Raw genomic sequence first — 17,039 nt, 5'->3', positions numbered from 1 at the left:
ACAATTAATTCTAAACAATTTCTTTTCTCAATTCTAAATTATATTGCTTAAAATTATTAAAAAAATTTATAATCCAGTATGTGGGATTAATATTTTTTTATTATTCGTTCCGGAAGTTAGGATAGAGCATACAACAAATTAAAAAAAAATTAATAATAAAAAATAAATAATTAAAATTAATTTCTAATGCGGTTTGTGGGTTGAAATTTTTTAATCCCATATATTAATTCTTAAAATTCTTCTTTTTTATTTTTCAATACCGTAGTTGCGATTAAAAAACAAATAAACATTAAAAAAAAGTAAAATTAAAAAAAATTAAAATAAAAAAAATTAAAAAACATGTAAAAATTAAAAAACAAATAAACATTAAAAAAAGTAAAAATTAAAAAAAAAATTAAAATTAAAAAAAAATAAAGGTAAAAATAAAAAAGATGTTAAAAATAAGAAAAGATTAAGATTAAAAAATTGTAAATTAATTTCTAATACGGTTTGTGGTTTCAAATTTTTTTTAATTTTTTAATATGGTATGTGTGAAACACTTCACCTACTAAAACTCTGATAATTGTGAAAATATGTTTGAAAATAATGTGGATTTCTACGCGCAACACCTATGAAACATTTTTCACTGAGCAGTTAACTAATGGAGAGTGCTTTCGAACATGTTGAAATGATATGTAATATGAATGATTGCAATGTTAGATTTTTTTACAAAACCATTTCTTTTTATTATTAACATTTTTGTTATAAAATTAATTTTATCAATATAACAATTATAGAATTAAACATTCAAAGCAAATATGATTTATAGCTATTTACAAATATATCTTGCATTTATATATACATATATGCATATACATACATATATAGCATATATATAGACTTCATAATATACAATAACTGCAATAAACGTAATGTATACAAATACACATAAATCGCACTGCGACAGATCAATGCATTTTGTTAGTTTTTAGGCGCAGGAGCCACGAAAATTCGATCCTTCTTGTGCACACTTATGCTGAGGGGAGATGAATTGGCGGCATACGCTCATGAAACAGTTGTAGGCTGTGATATTGATTCGTGGAAGGAAGATGAGTGAAGTGCGACTGCGGAAATTTAAAATTACAATTTGTTTGTTTTTGTTGTTAATTATTTTGCGTTTTTAGTCCTTGTATGCGTCAGAGAACAGTGTTTAAGTAGGCAAGTGTGCATTTTGGAAACGTTCTCTTTATAGTACACGCACCGTCGTTCTCTTTCTCTCGCGTGTTTTTGTTAATTCTTTCCAGTAATCCAATTAGTTGTGTGACTTTTATATATATATTTAAATTTATATATATTATTTTTGTGCAAACGCTGTAGGAATTTACAATTTTGGTTGCACAATAATGGGCTCGTCCCTAAGAGAAATGGGAAAATGTGTAAACATGTGTTTAGCGTTACGATGTATGAAATTCTGGACAATCTTAGAAAGTTGATTGCTGCAAGATTGATTAATGATTAGTTGTTTTATGGTGCTATGAGAAGGTTAAACGTAAAATGGGGACAACACAAGCGACTTGGTGCATGCATAAATGAATTTAGAGCGGAAAAATGTTTGTGGGATGATATCTGCAATAAAATTATATTTATTAAACATATATGAAGAGATAGTTAAAGCGAACAAAAAAGGTTATGGAAAAAAAATAATAAATAATCAAAAAATACAAACCTTTGAGCAAAAAGCAAATGTGACCGCGGAAGCACTTTTCAACACTCAAACTCAGTTTAAAAGAAAATTGAGTTTTGTATTTATAAATTATATACAAATATTGGCACAATAAAAATTAATCACTTGTATTAAGCACAGGCAGTAGAAGTAAAAAAAACAAAAGCCTCATCATAAAACAAAACAAAAATTAAAAATATATAAAACAGTTTCACCCCCCAAAGCACTTTGTAAAATTGCTCGCAAAGAAGAGAAAGAGCCATAAACATTTATATATATACAAGTAAAATATAAAGCAAATGCTGACAACAAAAGCTATATATGTACTATATAGATCTTTCACTTTTGGCCGCCACCAACAATCATGCGTGCTTAAGCGCTGCCGCCGCAAAAGGCAGGCAAAGCAGCCTCCTCGCTTCCATATTTCTCATAAAATATACAATATAAATTTTGTTTCGAATTTTGAGCATTGTGCGTGTGCGTGGTTAGTAAGTAGGCTTGGTAGTGTGGCAAGTAAATAAAATAACAAATTTTGGTGTCCAACAGCAGTGTATTTTAAGTTTTTTTTCTATATACTTAAAGTTAGTTAAGAAGTCAGCGTACAATAAGAAAGCTAAGGCTAATTATTTACGTTTTTAAGAAACTAACAAAAGCAAATAAGTACAAATAAACAGTAAAACGTGCAACAACAAATAGAAGCTACATAATTACAAATTATATCACTAAAAGAAAGGCAAATTTTTACATAGCGGAAGCATTGAAAAGTGGCATAATTTTACATTAGGAGGAAGTTCTTTTTTTTTCTTTGAAAGTGGGATTATTTGGTTAATTTCGAGCTTTGGAATTTAGGAACGCTAAAGAACACAATTAACTTACATGTGCTCGGGATGATTACGTATGCAATCAATTAAATCTTGAACTTTCAATTGATTTGTGCAGATTTTGTGAATGGCCGTAAAGAGTGGGAATCTGTAAAGGACAATTGAAATAAAAACATTAACAGTAAATAAGTGTATTTTGGCAGCGAAAAAATGTGTATGTTTACTTGTCTTCCAAGCCCTTATTCTTCAACATGTAATTCACTTCCTCAGCCGTGGGTGGACCCTGCAATTTCTGGCCATTGAGCAGTTCGGTTTCTAGTTCCGCAATAGTTTTGCCGGTTTTCACGAAAGCCTCAGCAACACGACGATTGCGGCCACCTGGTGTAGGTAAAAAAAGAATAATAATCGAATGCTTTTTTTATTATTAATATATTTTTAACGAATAAATACCATAGCAGGTGGTGATCAGATCAGCAACGCCGCAACTTTCAAAGAACGTCGACAATTTGCTGCCTGGGTAGAAGACATCCACAAAGCGTACCATTTCCATCAGACCCAAACGGATAACAGCCGCTTTGGTGTTATCACCCAAACCAAGACCATCGACAAAGCCAGCGCCGGTGGCAACAATGTTCTATATAACAATAAGAGAAAACAATTGCTAATTAAATTTAGTACTTACTGAAATTATAATTGAATTGTTAAATAATTATTGAACAGTGTACAAACCTTGAGCGCACCACAAACTTCAACGGCATCAGAGTCGTCTACCACAACCACGCGGAAGTTTTGCGATTGGAAGAGATCACGCAGTGTTTTGGCATACTTGATGTCCTGACAACCAATGGTGGTCTCGCAGAAATTACCCTGTGCCACTTCATTGGCCAAATTGGCGCCCATCAGCACAGAGCAGGGAATCTATAAGCAATAGAACACTTTTTAAATAATACGTTTGCTAATTAAATGGCAGATGTGCGCTTTAACCTTCAAATGGCGGGTAATGATGTGGGAAATTAGATCGATGCCACCACCCTCGGCCTTATCGAAACCCTTGATGAGCGAAATGGCAACGGCATTGGGCTTGATTTTGCCCAAAAGTGTTTTGCAGAAGTTCGGAATGAACTGATGTGGCACGACGAAGATGAGTATGTCGGCATTCTTGCAGGCGTCAATTAGATCGGGCACAGCAACCTGGAAAAATTTGTAAAAATTCAAGTTATTAATGCACCATGGAGTGATTTATGAATAGCAAATATTCCTACGTTGATTGATTGCTTAATAAAGAGCACGTCATGAAAAAAAAATATAAGTATAAAAAGATTGATTGCGGCGTCAAAATGTCTAATTTACCTTTGCAAAAAAAACCACAAACAAAAATAAAAAAAAACAGTTAAAGAACAAGTGTTTTTTGTTAACGCTCTTAGTCACAAAAAAGATTAGAGGATATGCTTGTGAGTATGCATGTTAATAGAGTTGGCGCCGTTGACCTACCAATAACAATAATCGTAAAGTCAGTATATTGGCAAACAATATGTGGTTCTATGGCTTAAATCGATAAGAGCAAATATTTATTTTATTACCTACTATGTGTGTAAGTATATAGGTAGACACATGTGTACCACATAATACTACCGAAAAGTCGTTTAAATGTATATTTCAAAAGTAAAGTAAAGTAAATTATAATTCATTACAATATGCCACCTTTAAAATGCCTTATATAACCCTATTTAGGTATGAAAGGCATGCATGATGGTTTCATATTTATATTTTATCCAAATTTTTAAATATGTAAAGTAACGATACGATTTGCATACAAATATATTTAAAACCACCGCATTGATGCAGTATCTCAAAATAAAGACAAAATCTTTTGTCTTTATAGCGATAGAACTTCGATAGTGGGCAATCGAATAAACAACTGGTATAAATCACTTAGATTGGCATAATATAGGTAGAATAGAAATAGGTAATGAAGCTGTATATACTTATACTCTTTTGTACTGAATTCAACAGTAGTAAAGGGGGATAAATTTTTTATGTGAAATAGCAATTGGACATCTTGAACATATGGGTTTTTCAATCATTCCAATCATTTCTTTAGAGTTTGTGGAATCAGAAAGGATCGGTATTTCAATTTTTCAAGAAATTAAACTAAAAACTGTTGATTTTAAATTACTGTTAAATTAGCAAAAAAAACATTATAAAACCAAAAAAAATGTATATATCGAAATATATGTATATGAAAATCATAAGTATTATCTATATGATTTTATCTATTAGCTATTATCATGCCTCATACTAAAACATGTTCCCTGTGTTTGATTAAAGTGTTATATGGGTTTACGGGTTCCAAAAAATCGAATTTTTTATTGTCTTACAACACCCATAGAATATTGTCCTAAATATTTTCAAGTTGATCCGAGTAATAGTTTTGGAGATACAGCGTTGAGGACTTGTGCGCTCGAGGCCAGCTGGGCTAAGTGCGCCGTCTTTAAACGCGTTTTTCTCAAAACTGCATTTTTAAAGTCGGTTGGCAAGATTTCTCCAGAATTTTCATGAAATTTTACACAGCTCTTTGAGATACAATTCTTAAAGACATGGATGAAGGATTTTTTTTTCAAAATTTTCGTCGAAATTTTCATTTTTTTTTTTTGCAAAAATGCCTGCCAAAAATCAAATATTCAGTTTTTTTCCAAGTGCTAAGTTAAGGTTTTAACTAAAACACGTATTTTTCACTTTAGATGATCCTGTAAGGAGTTATTCTGGCAACGCGGCTGCTTTTTCCGAGTAGTCGCTGGAAATGTTGTCGCAACGGCCGGGTTTAAAATATTTTTTTTTCTAAAATCTTCAGAATTTCTCAGTTAATAGTGTATGTTTGTAGCAATAAAAGTTCTAATTAAATATTTCATTTTTCATATGAGAAAAAAAATTGTTGAAAAAATACTGCTTTTTTTACCCGAGGAAACCCATGTAACCCTTTAAGTTTGCCACGAAATTTTTAACACCCAGAAGTAAACGTCGGAGATTTAGCCACGTCCGTTTGCCCTGAGTTTATGAGAAATGGCTCTGAAGTTTTGGAGACGTCCTTCTCGCCCAAAGAGGCGGCTCATTTGATAGAACCGACGATTTCAGACAATAGAATATAGCTGCAATACATACATACTGAATTATCAAAATCATGTTCTTGTATGGAAAACTTTTTTAATTGACAAGATACCGTCGCAAAATTTGGTAAAGATTATTTGTCAAAACAGCGCTACAATCTCTGAACAATATAATCTGTAATATATATACAATCTCACAGATCAAAGACAGGTTTCGAAATCAAGTTCTTGTATGGAAAGTTTTTTATTTATTTTTTTTTTCTTCGGTGCAACAAACACCAACATGTTTTCTAGCTTTTATTAAAATCTACATGAGTAAACGTTTTTTTTTTTTGCTTAAAAGGGTATATCAGATTAATTTATTTTAATGCTGCAATTTTGTGCAACACTGTAAACATTTTTTGAGCATATGCTAAACTCAACGTAATATGAGTTTGTAGATATGTAAGCAAATCTTGATATCCATTGCCAAACACACAACTAATTTGAAATTCAAAAACTGATAAGCCAAAACGGCAAACGTCAACACACATGATCAGCACGAGTAGTACGTTCATAGCACAGAGTACAATTTAACGGTAAGTAAATAATAAAAAATCGAACGAGAATAATCAATTAGGTAAAGAGCCGGCAAACAAGCAAACAAACAATAACAACACGATTATCATTGCGGTGCGTTTGAAACTGGCTGTCTGGCTGACTGGGAAAGTTCCATAACAAATAACACTACTAAAATAAGTACATATGTATGTTGAAATGTTCACAGACAATTTGCAAATATATAGTTTAGTAGACGAAAACGATTGTCATATTTATTGAAATGATGTAGCAATATTACCAATACAAATGTACATATGTATATGTAGGTGTGTCTGTATGGCTTTGGTATCATCTTTTGGTTTTTGAAAAAACACTCGGAAGCTTGATGATTTTGCAAGTAACTCCGCTTCAAGATGTGCAAATTTTAATTGGTGAAACATTATATAAGCTCAGCTTATTAACGACGGCAATGAAACAAAGTATCATATCGTAAATTGTCTCATATATCAGGCTCTCACTTAAAAGCTTAGTATGACGGCGCTAAAAGCCTGAGCGTGGAGCGTGCAAGCAAAGTGATTAGCGCTTGTTCGTATGTCTTTGTTATGTAATTTGTTATTGTCTTTATTAAATTTGCTTTTGTACTATTTTATTTATTTTTGGTCTCACTTTGTCATGTAGATATACATATGTATGTATATATGTATTTACACACGTTTAATAAATTAGGTGGATAGAAGAATTTTCTTACACAATACACACATACATATGCAGAGAACATAATTGAATAGCTTTGAAAAGGGGCCAAAAGAAACAGCTGTTTGTGAATATGTTTGTATGTATGTTTTGCATGTATTTGTATTTAAAATTCAAGTTCATGCTAATGAGGTAAATGTAAAATAAACTGTTTTCGGTGGCAATGTGTTCTGTCTTATTCAGCGCAAATGGATGTGTATAAGCATTTGCTGCCTTTCAGGTGTGAAATAGTATTATTATTGTTGTTTTTTGAAAAAGAAAATTGAAAAGTCTGGTTAGGTTTGAGAATTTCTTAATTCAAACATTTTGGTTTGCGCTTGGAAGTTAGATATTAATTTTATTTTTTAACCCAAGGTGTTTGGAATTAAAAATTATTATTTTTTTTTATATCTTTATTTATTAAATAAAAAAATTATAATTTTTAATTTGCAATTCGGAATTAAAAATTGAAAAAATATTTTTTTAGTTTAAAATTTGGTGTTACAAATAAATTTTATTTTTCAAATTAAAAGCTGGCATGAAAAGGGATAAACAAGAAATATTCACATATTTACTATTTACTGAAACACTGCAATTAAAAGTAATTAAATTTAAGTAAAACAAAAGTAAAAATAAGCTTTTTTCCAACAGATAATCAATTTGATAGAACAAAAAGTACGCAAAGGCGAAAAGTTTTAAATTATAAAACATTTTTTTATTTTTATTTTTGGTTATAAACATATACATAATTTTAAATTTTTCATTGCGGTATTTTGGTATAAAAATTTATTAATTAAAATCGGATTTTTAGAATTATTTTTTTATTTTATTTTTACCGGTTTAAGAATATTTTTCAATCCGTTATTTAGAGAGTGGAGAGTCGATTCGTATTTTATGTCGAGATCTTAAATTGAAAGCATACAAAATAGCTTGTGCAAGAACTGAAGCCGCTGGACCTACCCAAGCGACATCGTTAATCTCTATGGGCTCTTGAAAGGTTCCAAGAAGAACCGACGTTTTCGAGCCAAATTATGTTCCGCGAAGACGTCCATTCCTGAATCAATAAGTATATACATAAGCCAAGTAGTCTCATTTGGGACGAAAAGCAACCTGAAGAGATTCAAGAGCTGCCATTTCATCTAGAAAAAAACGTTTTGGAGTGGTTTGTGAACCGGTGGAAACATCGGTCCATATTTCATCAAAAATGATGCCGGTGAAAACGTAATCGTCAATGGCGACCATTATAGCGCCATGATAACCGACTATTTGGTGCCTAAAATTGAAGCTCGTGATCTTGGCAGCATTTGGTGTCAACAAGACGGCGCCACTTTCCATATATCGTGTCAAACAATGGATTTATTGAGAGAACACTTTGGTGAGCAGATAATTTCACGTTTTGGGCCGTTCGATTAAAGTCTAAAGTCCATGTGGAAAATCCTGCTTCGCATCAGACCTTGGAGCAAAACATCACGCGCGTCAATCGCCAGTTACCAGTCGAAATGCTCGAACGAGTCATAAAAAATTGAAATCAACGGATAGACCATCTGTGACGTAGCCGTGGCGAACATTTGAAAGAGATAATCTTCAAAAAATAAATGCCAAAGAATGTTCTCTCGAGTGATAATAAACATCCCCCCATTAAATTTGAAGTTTCTCTGATTTTTCTTTAAAAAGTAGGGTACCTCGAACTGGATCACCATAAGAACCATGTAGTTATCTTACAAACATATTTGTATATAAAGATCTTGTGAATACATACATACAAATGTACTTATGCACTTCTCTTCACATTTTTTGTTATTTCAATGACATATTTTCAAATCAGGTATGTATGTATGTACATATGTCAATATTATGAAAATCATTAGCTGTAGATGCCTATAAATACATATGTATGTTTGAATGAATGTTCCATATCTATCGAAATTTTTCTTAGCAACTTATCTTGACTTAGCATTTTTATTCGTTCATGCTGTGAATAGAATTACGCTAATCAAAATTTCAACTAATTTACGATGCAAATGTGTTTTCTAACATTTTTTTTGGAATTAAAGCTTAATTAATCTATGAATAAATTTAAATAATGATAAAGCTAAATAATTTATTTTTTAATTTTTTTTATCAAAAATTTAGATTTATATGTATGTATATCTACCAGATGTGTAAAAATTGTAAGCATTAGAAAACTATTAAAAAAAAATATAGGCCAACAACCAAAGGGCTTTCAGAGTGACACAAACACACATACTGCGCTAAAGCGTGCAATTGTAAACAAACGCTTAGGCATGAAATATTGAAATCGAGTAAATATTACATTAGCGTGACTGATAGTGACTACAAATTAAACAACTATGAATAATTATACCCTGAACAGATTATATTAAGTCTGCCAAGAATTTTATAGCAACCAGAATAATGTACTAATTAATAACTGTTTATTTCACAGCATGACTACACCGTTCCCAAGACTGTCGGGTCTAAGTTACCGGAACGGACCCGAATTTTTATCCGGTCGAGGACTGTCAACTCGATATCATGCACCGAAATTCAGAAGTGTTTTCTGCAGCAACAACAACAACAACAGGATTAATACAATATCCAAAGAAAATGTGCAGATCGGACCACTTTAGCATATAGCTGCCATAAAAAGTAATCTATGAAAATCAAGTTCAAGTATTGAAAACTTTTGCTTTTTTGAAAAAATATTTCGAAATTTGGCATAGGTTATTGTTCAAGGCAACGCTACATATATAATTAGAACAAATGATTCCGATCGGACCATTGTAAAGATAAGCTCCTCATGGAAGATATATTTTTTGTATTAAGTAACCTTAATTCGGTTTGAAAATCCTTGAAGTTAGCATATTTTTTTTGTTTTATTATACACTGAGTCTTAGCTCATATTATTCTTGTTAAAATACAGCTCTCTTATAAATAGAAGGGATGAGCTTATGCGTTTTCTTATCTACTACTGTGCCCAAATAATAAGGTTTTGCATTTGAATTTAAACTGCGCGCGTCGAAGAATTTGGAGAATTATTTTTTTTTTTAGGTTGGTAGTACTCTCAGTCACATTTATGTCAAATTTCATGTCAAAATATTCATTAGTGTTTGAGATACGTGTCGTTTTGTGAGCTGCTAAAAGTGAGTTTTTCGTTCGAATGTCGAAATTTGTTGAGCAAAGAATTTGCATTAAATTTTGTTTACGGAATCAATTTTCTGCTGCGGATACGTTGAGGATGGTGCATAAAGCCTTTGTTGATGAAGCTATGTCTAAAAAAATGTTTACAAGTGGTATAGTGAGTTCCAAGCCGGACGTGTCGAAGACGAAGAGCGTCCAGGGCGCCCATCAACCTCAACCGACGAAGCTCACGTTCAACAAATCAAAGATTTGGTGTTGAAAAACCGTCGATTAACAATTAGATACCTTGCTGATGAAGTTGGCATATCGAAAGGCTCAGCCAATACCATTTTGAAGGATGTTTTGGGCCTCAAGCGCGTCAAATCTCGACTGGTACCGAAAACATTGAATTTTTTGGGAAAAAGGCGTTGCGTTGAAGTGTGTAAAACGATGCTTTCCGACTACCAGGGTGTCATGAAACGCATTATAACTGGCGATGAGACTTGGATCCATGCTTACTACCCCGAAACAACCGATCAATCGAGCGAATATCGCCGAGAGCCGAGACCAAAAAAATCGCGCCAAAGTCGCTCAAAAATCAAGGGCATGTTGACTGTTTTCTTCGATTATCGTGGTATTGTGCATTATGAATTCCTTCCAACCGGTCAAACAGTCAACAAGGAATATTATTTGAACGTTATGCGTCGTTTGCGTAACGCTATCCGCCTAAAAAGGCCGGAATTGTGGAAAGACAATTCTTGGTTTTTACACCACGATAATGCACCATCCCATACTGCCCTCGTAATTCGTGATCATTTCGCCAAAAACTCAACCCATATCGTTCCGCAACCACCGTATTCACCTGATCTGGCGCCGTGCGACGTCTGGCTGTTCACCAAGCTCAAAATACCGCTCCGGGGGCACCGTTTTTATACGATAGAGAAGATGCAAGCCGCAGCGAAGACGGAACTGAAGGCCATCCCGGAAAGTGACTACAACCAGTGTTTCGGAGTTTGGAAAATCCGTTGGCATAAGTGCATTGCATCGGGAGGGGATTACTTTTAAAGGGGATGAAATTGATTTGAAAGAATAAATGGGCACAGTAGTATATACCCTGTGTGGTCGTTTATATTTTAGATACTCTAGTTGCTACTTCATTACTTCAATCAATTTTCTATCTGCATATCAATTATCGACATTTTTATGTTACCAAGAACATATATGTACATAAGTCATCATATGTCATTGTAAGTGTTATGAACTCAATATAGAAATATTATACTATGTGAATTTCAATACGGACATGCTGTTTTTAAGGTTATGGGGACAATTTGAAAATTAAAATATGTGCAGCGGGCAGCAGCAGATTGATAAAAGTATTAAATTATATCAGTTTTAGTACTCATCTACAACCAAAATAAGTTTTAGTTAACAACTTATTTTAAGACAGTACAGATAACGGCATATTATATATAACAATAGTTGACGTAAGTGAAATGATAAAAAATAGTTTATATTTCTGCAATTATAATAAAATTGGTGCATAATATACGTATATATGTATATACATTTACAATTTTATTTATTTGCATTATAAACATTTTTTTTATTAATTTTTTGCCATGCCTCTTGGAAATGTCAAATAAATGAAAATAATATTAAAAAAGAGCAAATATTTATATATAGTATCTAGGTATAGCCACAAAAAAAAACTCATACAACAAAAGCGAAATACAACAGATAATTAAAAACTGCTTGTTTAGTCTAAAAAACAAAAACAAAAAAAAAACAGATACAATCAGAAGTAAAAAACCGAAACAGGAAAACTTATAATGGAAGCGTTTAATACATAACGATGAGTAAATATATACATACATATGTACATATACAACTATCCATATACATACAAATATGTATATGTAACTAGAAGCGCGCATAGCAATTGCTATAATTTGAATACGAAATTTATGGGTATAAAAAAGGTGTGCGCTGTTTTATGCTAAACAGAAGCAAACAAAAAATGCAAACAATAACCTGAAATATAGAAAACATACAGATATAATGTGGTGAACATATTGAATAAGCATTAGTGCGGCTAAAAACGCCAAGGAAGCCTTTATTTATTTTTTATGCGAAGTTAAACGTCGTAAGTGTAGCTACTAGACGGACGCGTGTGCATTACGTAGAAAAAAACACCATAGCAATTACTAGCAATGCATTTGAGACGAGTTCAATCAACCAGCAGCGGTCAGTCAATGACTTGTTACGTACAAATTAGTAGCAGTATTGGACGGTTTGTCAGTGTGTAACACACCCACTTATCAATGTCGACAATTTAGAGGCAAATACATGTTGTGTTTTGTTTCTTCTCCGACTGTAGCATTTGTAGTTATTAATGAATGTTCTAACAGTTCGAAATTTTGACATTTTTGTTTATGCGCTTTTTTTGCCCCCAATTCATGAAATTCAATTGCTGCCAGACCTTGTGTAAGCTAGAGTGTGGCATAGTGTGGTTGTTGTTGCATAGCGTGTATATGTTTTGATGTTGATTTGACTGACCACCGAACGATTGTTTTGGGGCTAGGGAAAAGTAAACGAAATTTTATTTTGAGATATAAAAATAAATTTGGCAATCAAATGATGAAGTTCATCAACTCGTGTTGAATGCATTGAATTTTTTAATTGAATAAAAAAAATGTTTGCTTATTGCACCAATTTCCACATATACATATTTGTAGATTTAGGCGGGATTAAATATGCCATTGCAGCAGATAAGACGGTTTTTGGCTTAACGCCAAAATAAATCAAAAAATACAAGACAAAAAACAATACATATACAAAAAAAGTATTCTTATAACGCCTATTTGTATAATTTTTTATATATTTAAAATGCATAAGCATCTCTTGGCCATTGTTTACTGTTGCTAATCAACTAAGAATCTTTGGAAAATAACAAAAATTCAGTGTACGACTAGTCACAGTACACACGAGCTTATCAGAGTGATTGTTTGAACCTTTTTCTGCTTATCGCACTCACAAGTCATATTAAATAGAAGAATACTATCACCACATACAGAAAGAGTCACTAATCGCAAGTTCCAGTTTAATTGTTCTTATATGATTGTATGCTATCTTTAGTGCATGTGTAAATATGTAAATAAATTTATTCACTTGGTTGTTTGGCAGAAAAAAAGACATATAATGCAAGTGCATAGTTCATAGTAACAACAATTTTATTATTTTCGATATTACCGGAAAATGTTATCAAAAGAAAGACTTTACTTGCTTTTGTTTTTACACTCTTCTTATAATTTAAACAAACATTTACAATATAAAACAAGAAAACCCGTTAATCGGTTGTATATACATACACATGTATACCCTTTACTGATTTTAATCGGTCAGTTTGTATGGCAGCCACATACATGTATGATATAGGGATCCGAACTGCAAAATAAGTTTTTCACACAAGAACTTGTCGTTGATCGTTCAGTTTGTATGACAGCTTTAAACTATAGTGGTCCGATTTGATTTTTTCGGAGATTACATCGGTGCTTTGGACAATAATCCGTGCCAAATTTCGAGAAAATAGCTCGTTAAATAAAAAAGTTCTTCACATAAGCAGTGATTTTGATTGATCAGTTCGTATGGAAGCCACATGTTATAGTGATCCGCAATCCTGCTTCTTGGTCAGAAAAAAACATGTGTGCGTGTAAAAGAACAAGTGCTAAATTTCAGATCGATATCTTAGAACTGAGGTACTAAAACGCGTATATACAGACAAGCGGACATGGCTAAATCGACTTAGCTTCTCATGCTGATCATTTATAGTATATATATTCATATATTCTAGTATATCCTACGTTTGATTCTGGCTGTTACAAAATTCTTGACAAATCTAATATACATTTGTTCAGGGTATAAAAAATACTTTCCTTTATTCCCTTCCTAAAGAATAAAACTTATTCAGGCTCATCCACGTAACAATGACATTGGCAAACGACAACCTTCGGAAACCTGCAACTTGCACGACATTAAAAATAGCAGAAAACGTTAGAGAAAATCAATTGCAAGCAACTACATTGAACAACATTTACCATGACCCACACATGACACCACCCACTTAGGTAAGACGAAATAAAAATAGAATCAAAACAAAAACACAAAAGTAAGAGTAAAAGCAAAAGTAAAAGTCAAAAGGAAAATCGCAAATAAACTCGACTATAGCACGTTTACGCTGCGTAATTTCCGTTGTGGCGGGGAGGAGGAGAATATTCATACATACACGTAAGCGCCACACGGCCTTGACCTACACGAATGAAAAATGTTAACTAAAACCAATACCACAAATGGGAAAGATATGTATTTGTAAACACTTATATAAGAACACATAAAAATTTTCTAATGAAGTTAAATTGAATAATTAGTGATTAAAAAAATAAACAAGCTTTAAACGAAACTCTGAATTATTGAAAGAAAATTATTTTTTTTTACATTGTTTCAAGGTTTTTCTTTTAAGTGACGTTTACAGGTGCTGCAATGAAGAGAAAGTCAGCCAGCGAGCGAATTTAAACTAGACAAAGCAGTGCATTACAGAGGTTTTGCGGTAGCGTGGCAACCGAAGTGCAACTGTGAGACAATCGTTGCATGTCAGCTGCTCAACTACACGAATGCTCTTGGCCAACAGAACGCAATGCACTAACGATTATGCATTTTGGCATTGAGACGAGAAACCAAAATAAACTCAATAAAACAACAACGCGAAATGGATTTCATTGTCAGTGACTGATTAGATAATAAATTCTAAAAAGAAATACTTACAGTTTCTTTATTTTTCTTTCTTTTAAAAATTACACAGAATGAAAAGGTAAAATTTATTTTATAGCATATGTACATACATATGTTATTCGTAGATATTTGGTGAGAAGAGCGAAAGAGCGTAAATTTTCTCTGCAAGCAAATAGTTATTTTCAAAGTGCAGGCGAATTGTTTATATTTTTATAATTAATTACATAAACATCTTACATAAATTATCTGGGTGAATATATTTACATATGTAAATATGTTAACATTGCAACTGATGCAATGAGCTTAATCTTAATTGATGTAATTATATTCTGTTGGCAGAGCAAATTTTATTTTGCACAAATTAAATTTGTATATACAGGTATGTATATGTACACATGTACATATAATGCCTTTAGAATGTATGTCCCATCAGGTATGGAAACTTAATCTCAGACAAGTCAACTGCAATCCATATCATATCAAATTAATGTCTGTTATTAATCGGTATTGGTCAATTAATTTTTCCATTAACAAGAATTCTGAGTCATCAATCATTTAATGATAATAGAGCACCGGCAGTATGACATATGATCGACCTCTGCTTTAATTTGCAGTGCACACTATTTAATTTACTAAGCCCTTCAAATATTCCACTGATTTATCAAATGGTCTAGACTTTTTGTATTTTTTTGGTAAATAAAGAAATCATGCTCTAAAGCAAGGGCACACGATATTCTGCATCACGCATCTAACACTCACAACTGATAAGTAAAAAGAAAGGTAAGTCCAATGCGGGACACTTAGAATCCTCCTACAAACACCTTTTTATATATCATATTAAGGTCATTTGTCAGCATTTGGCAACGTGTTAGTACAATTTTGTTATCAGCAGTGAATTTCCTACAAGTAATTGACGTTATCGCACTATCTATATGGTACATTCAAAACCGAAATATGACTAAACACGAAATATTAAATAACAATTTTTACACAGGCTGCAGACATTAGCTTAACACTTACCACATTCTCTGGCAATTTATGTCCTGGCAAATATTTAACATTTTCATGGGTAGTATTTATGATTTCAGTCAGCTTTTTGCCGTCGATCATCTCTTCATAAACGTACATTGTCACACATTTTTCGAATTGTGGCAGGGTAGCACAGTTTACACCCACAATTTTAGCAATTGCAGAACCCCTGTTTTATAGAAACATAAAGTACAATTATGAACGTTACATAATACTGCATAATATAATGCTTAAAATTTTCTACTTATGTACCATGCGTGGGAGTTGCATTGTTCAATGCGCCATAATCGCGTGCATTTCATAGATGCGCGCCAACAGCTCCGCGTTGGCCATGCTGCTCAACAACATACAACACGATTATTGGACACTTGTGTAACAACTCACACCTACAACCACTTATCAAATACACGATAAAATAGAAACTTACCAATTTCCAGAGCCTACAATGCAAACGCTGATTTTGTCGGACATAATGTATTATTTTTTTTTTTAAATATGTGCTTATTTAGAATATTATATTGTACGCAATAACTTCCGTTCGCTGCGAGCGTGATATTTTTTGCTTTTTTTTTTTGGTCAACAGTTATCAAACTGTTTCTGTGTCAATTGGAAGTGGCACGTTTAACGCGAGCAAAGTGGCGACGACAACTGAACTGTTGGGACGACAAATACCTAGCTTCAAGCGTTTAGGTGTAGACTCTTGACGTTGTGCCTTCTGATTTTTATCTTGACACTCGCTCCGTTTACTCAGTTGTACTCAGCTTTATTAACCAGACGAGCGAAACCACGAAGTATTTCGTGTTTTGAGTGTGATAATGAGAAGTTACGGCGTTTTTGATAAGTGTATTTGAACGATAATAATAATGTAAACACGGCGTCCTATTTTGCAATTATTATGGCTATTTTCTAGCTAACAATATTAGCCAGTTTTCTGAAAAGAAAGACACCCAGATATGTTTATGTAAACATCCAAATTATACCAAAAATATTCCACAATGCATGAGGTTAAAAGGAACTATTCATTTAAAATAATGCCTCCAAATTCCTTACACTCCAATTTGCTAAATCTTTTAATTTGTAACATACTTACTATTGTTATTGTTGCACTTAATTTGGAAGAAAAAAAATTTAATAATTTAAGCAGTGCCAAATTTCATTTAGTTATGATTGAAAAATAAGCGGAAAAATTTATTCCTCGTACCA

The 17,039-nt window shown here is 32.5% G+C and overlaps 1 protein-coding gene across 3 annotated transcripts in view; it reads right to left on the bottom strand.

The window, feature by feature from the left end:
- The window catches only part of LOC120766855 (glycerol-3-phosphate dehydrogenase [NAD(+)], cytoplasmic), a 27,800-nt gene extending 10,761 nt beyond the window's left edge, over positions 1 to 17,039 (bottom strand). The window contains exons 1-9 of one of the 3 annotated variants that reach the window (XM_040092583.1): positions 16,927 to 17,036; positions 16,264 to 16,767; positions 15,828 to 16,005; positions 3,508 to 3,714; positions 3,253 to 3,441; positions 2,974 to 3,157; positions 2,748 to 2,901; positions 2,579 to 2,671; positions 861 to 1,394 (exon numbers count right to left, since the gene is read on the bottom strand). In XM_040092583.1, coding sequence (XP_039948517.1) covers positions 1,361 to 1,394; positions 2,579 to 2,671; positions 2,748 to 2,901; positions 2,974 to 3,157; positions 3,253 to 3,441; positions 3,508 to 3,714; positions 15,828 to 16,005; positions 16,264 to 16,307 — 1,083 coding nt within the window. In that variant the 5' untranslated portion in view covers positions 16,308 to 16,767; positions 16,927 to 17,036 and the 3' untranslated portion in view covers positions 861 to 1,360. Of the gene's footprint in view, positions 1 to 860; positions 1,395 to 2,578; positions 2,672 to 2,747; positions 2,902 to 2,973; positions 3,158 to 3,252; positions 3,442 to 3,507; positions 3,715 to 15,827; positions 16,006 to 16,263; positions 16,768 to 16,926 lie in introns of those variants that run through there. The other 2 variants (XM_040092582.1, XM_040092584.1) reach the window with 2 other exon arrangements.

Source organism: Bactrocera tryoni, chromosome 1, assembly GCF_016617805.1.
Source record: "Bactrocera tryoni isolate S06 chromosome 1, CSIRO_BtryS06_freeze2, whole genome shotgun sequence".
Lineage (NCBI taxonomy): Eukaryota > Metazoa > Arthropoda > Insecta > Diptera > Tephritidae > Bactrocera > Bactrocera tryoni.
The sequence above is the reverse complement of the archived record's forward strand: the minus strand, read 5'-3'. Positions and strand labels throughout refer to the sequence as shown.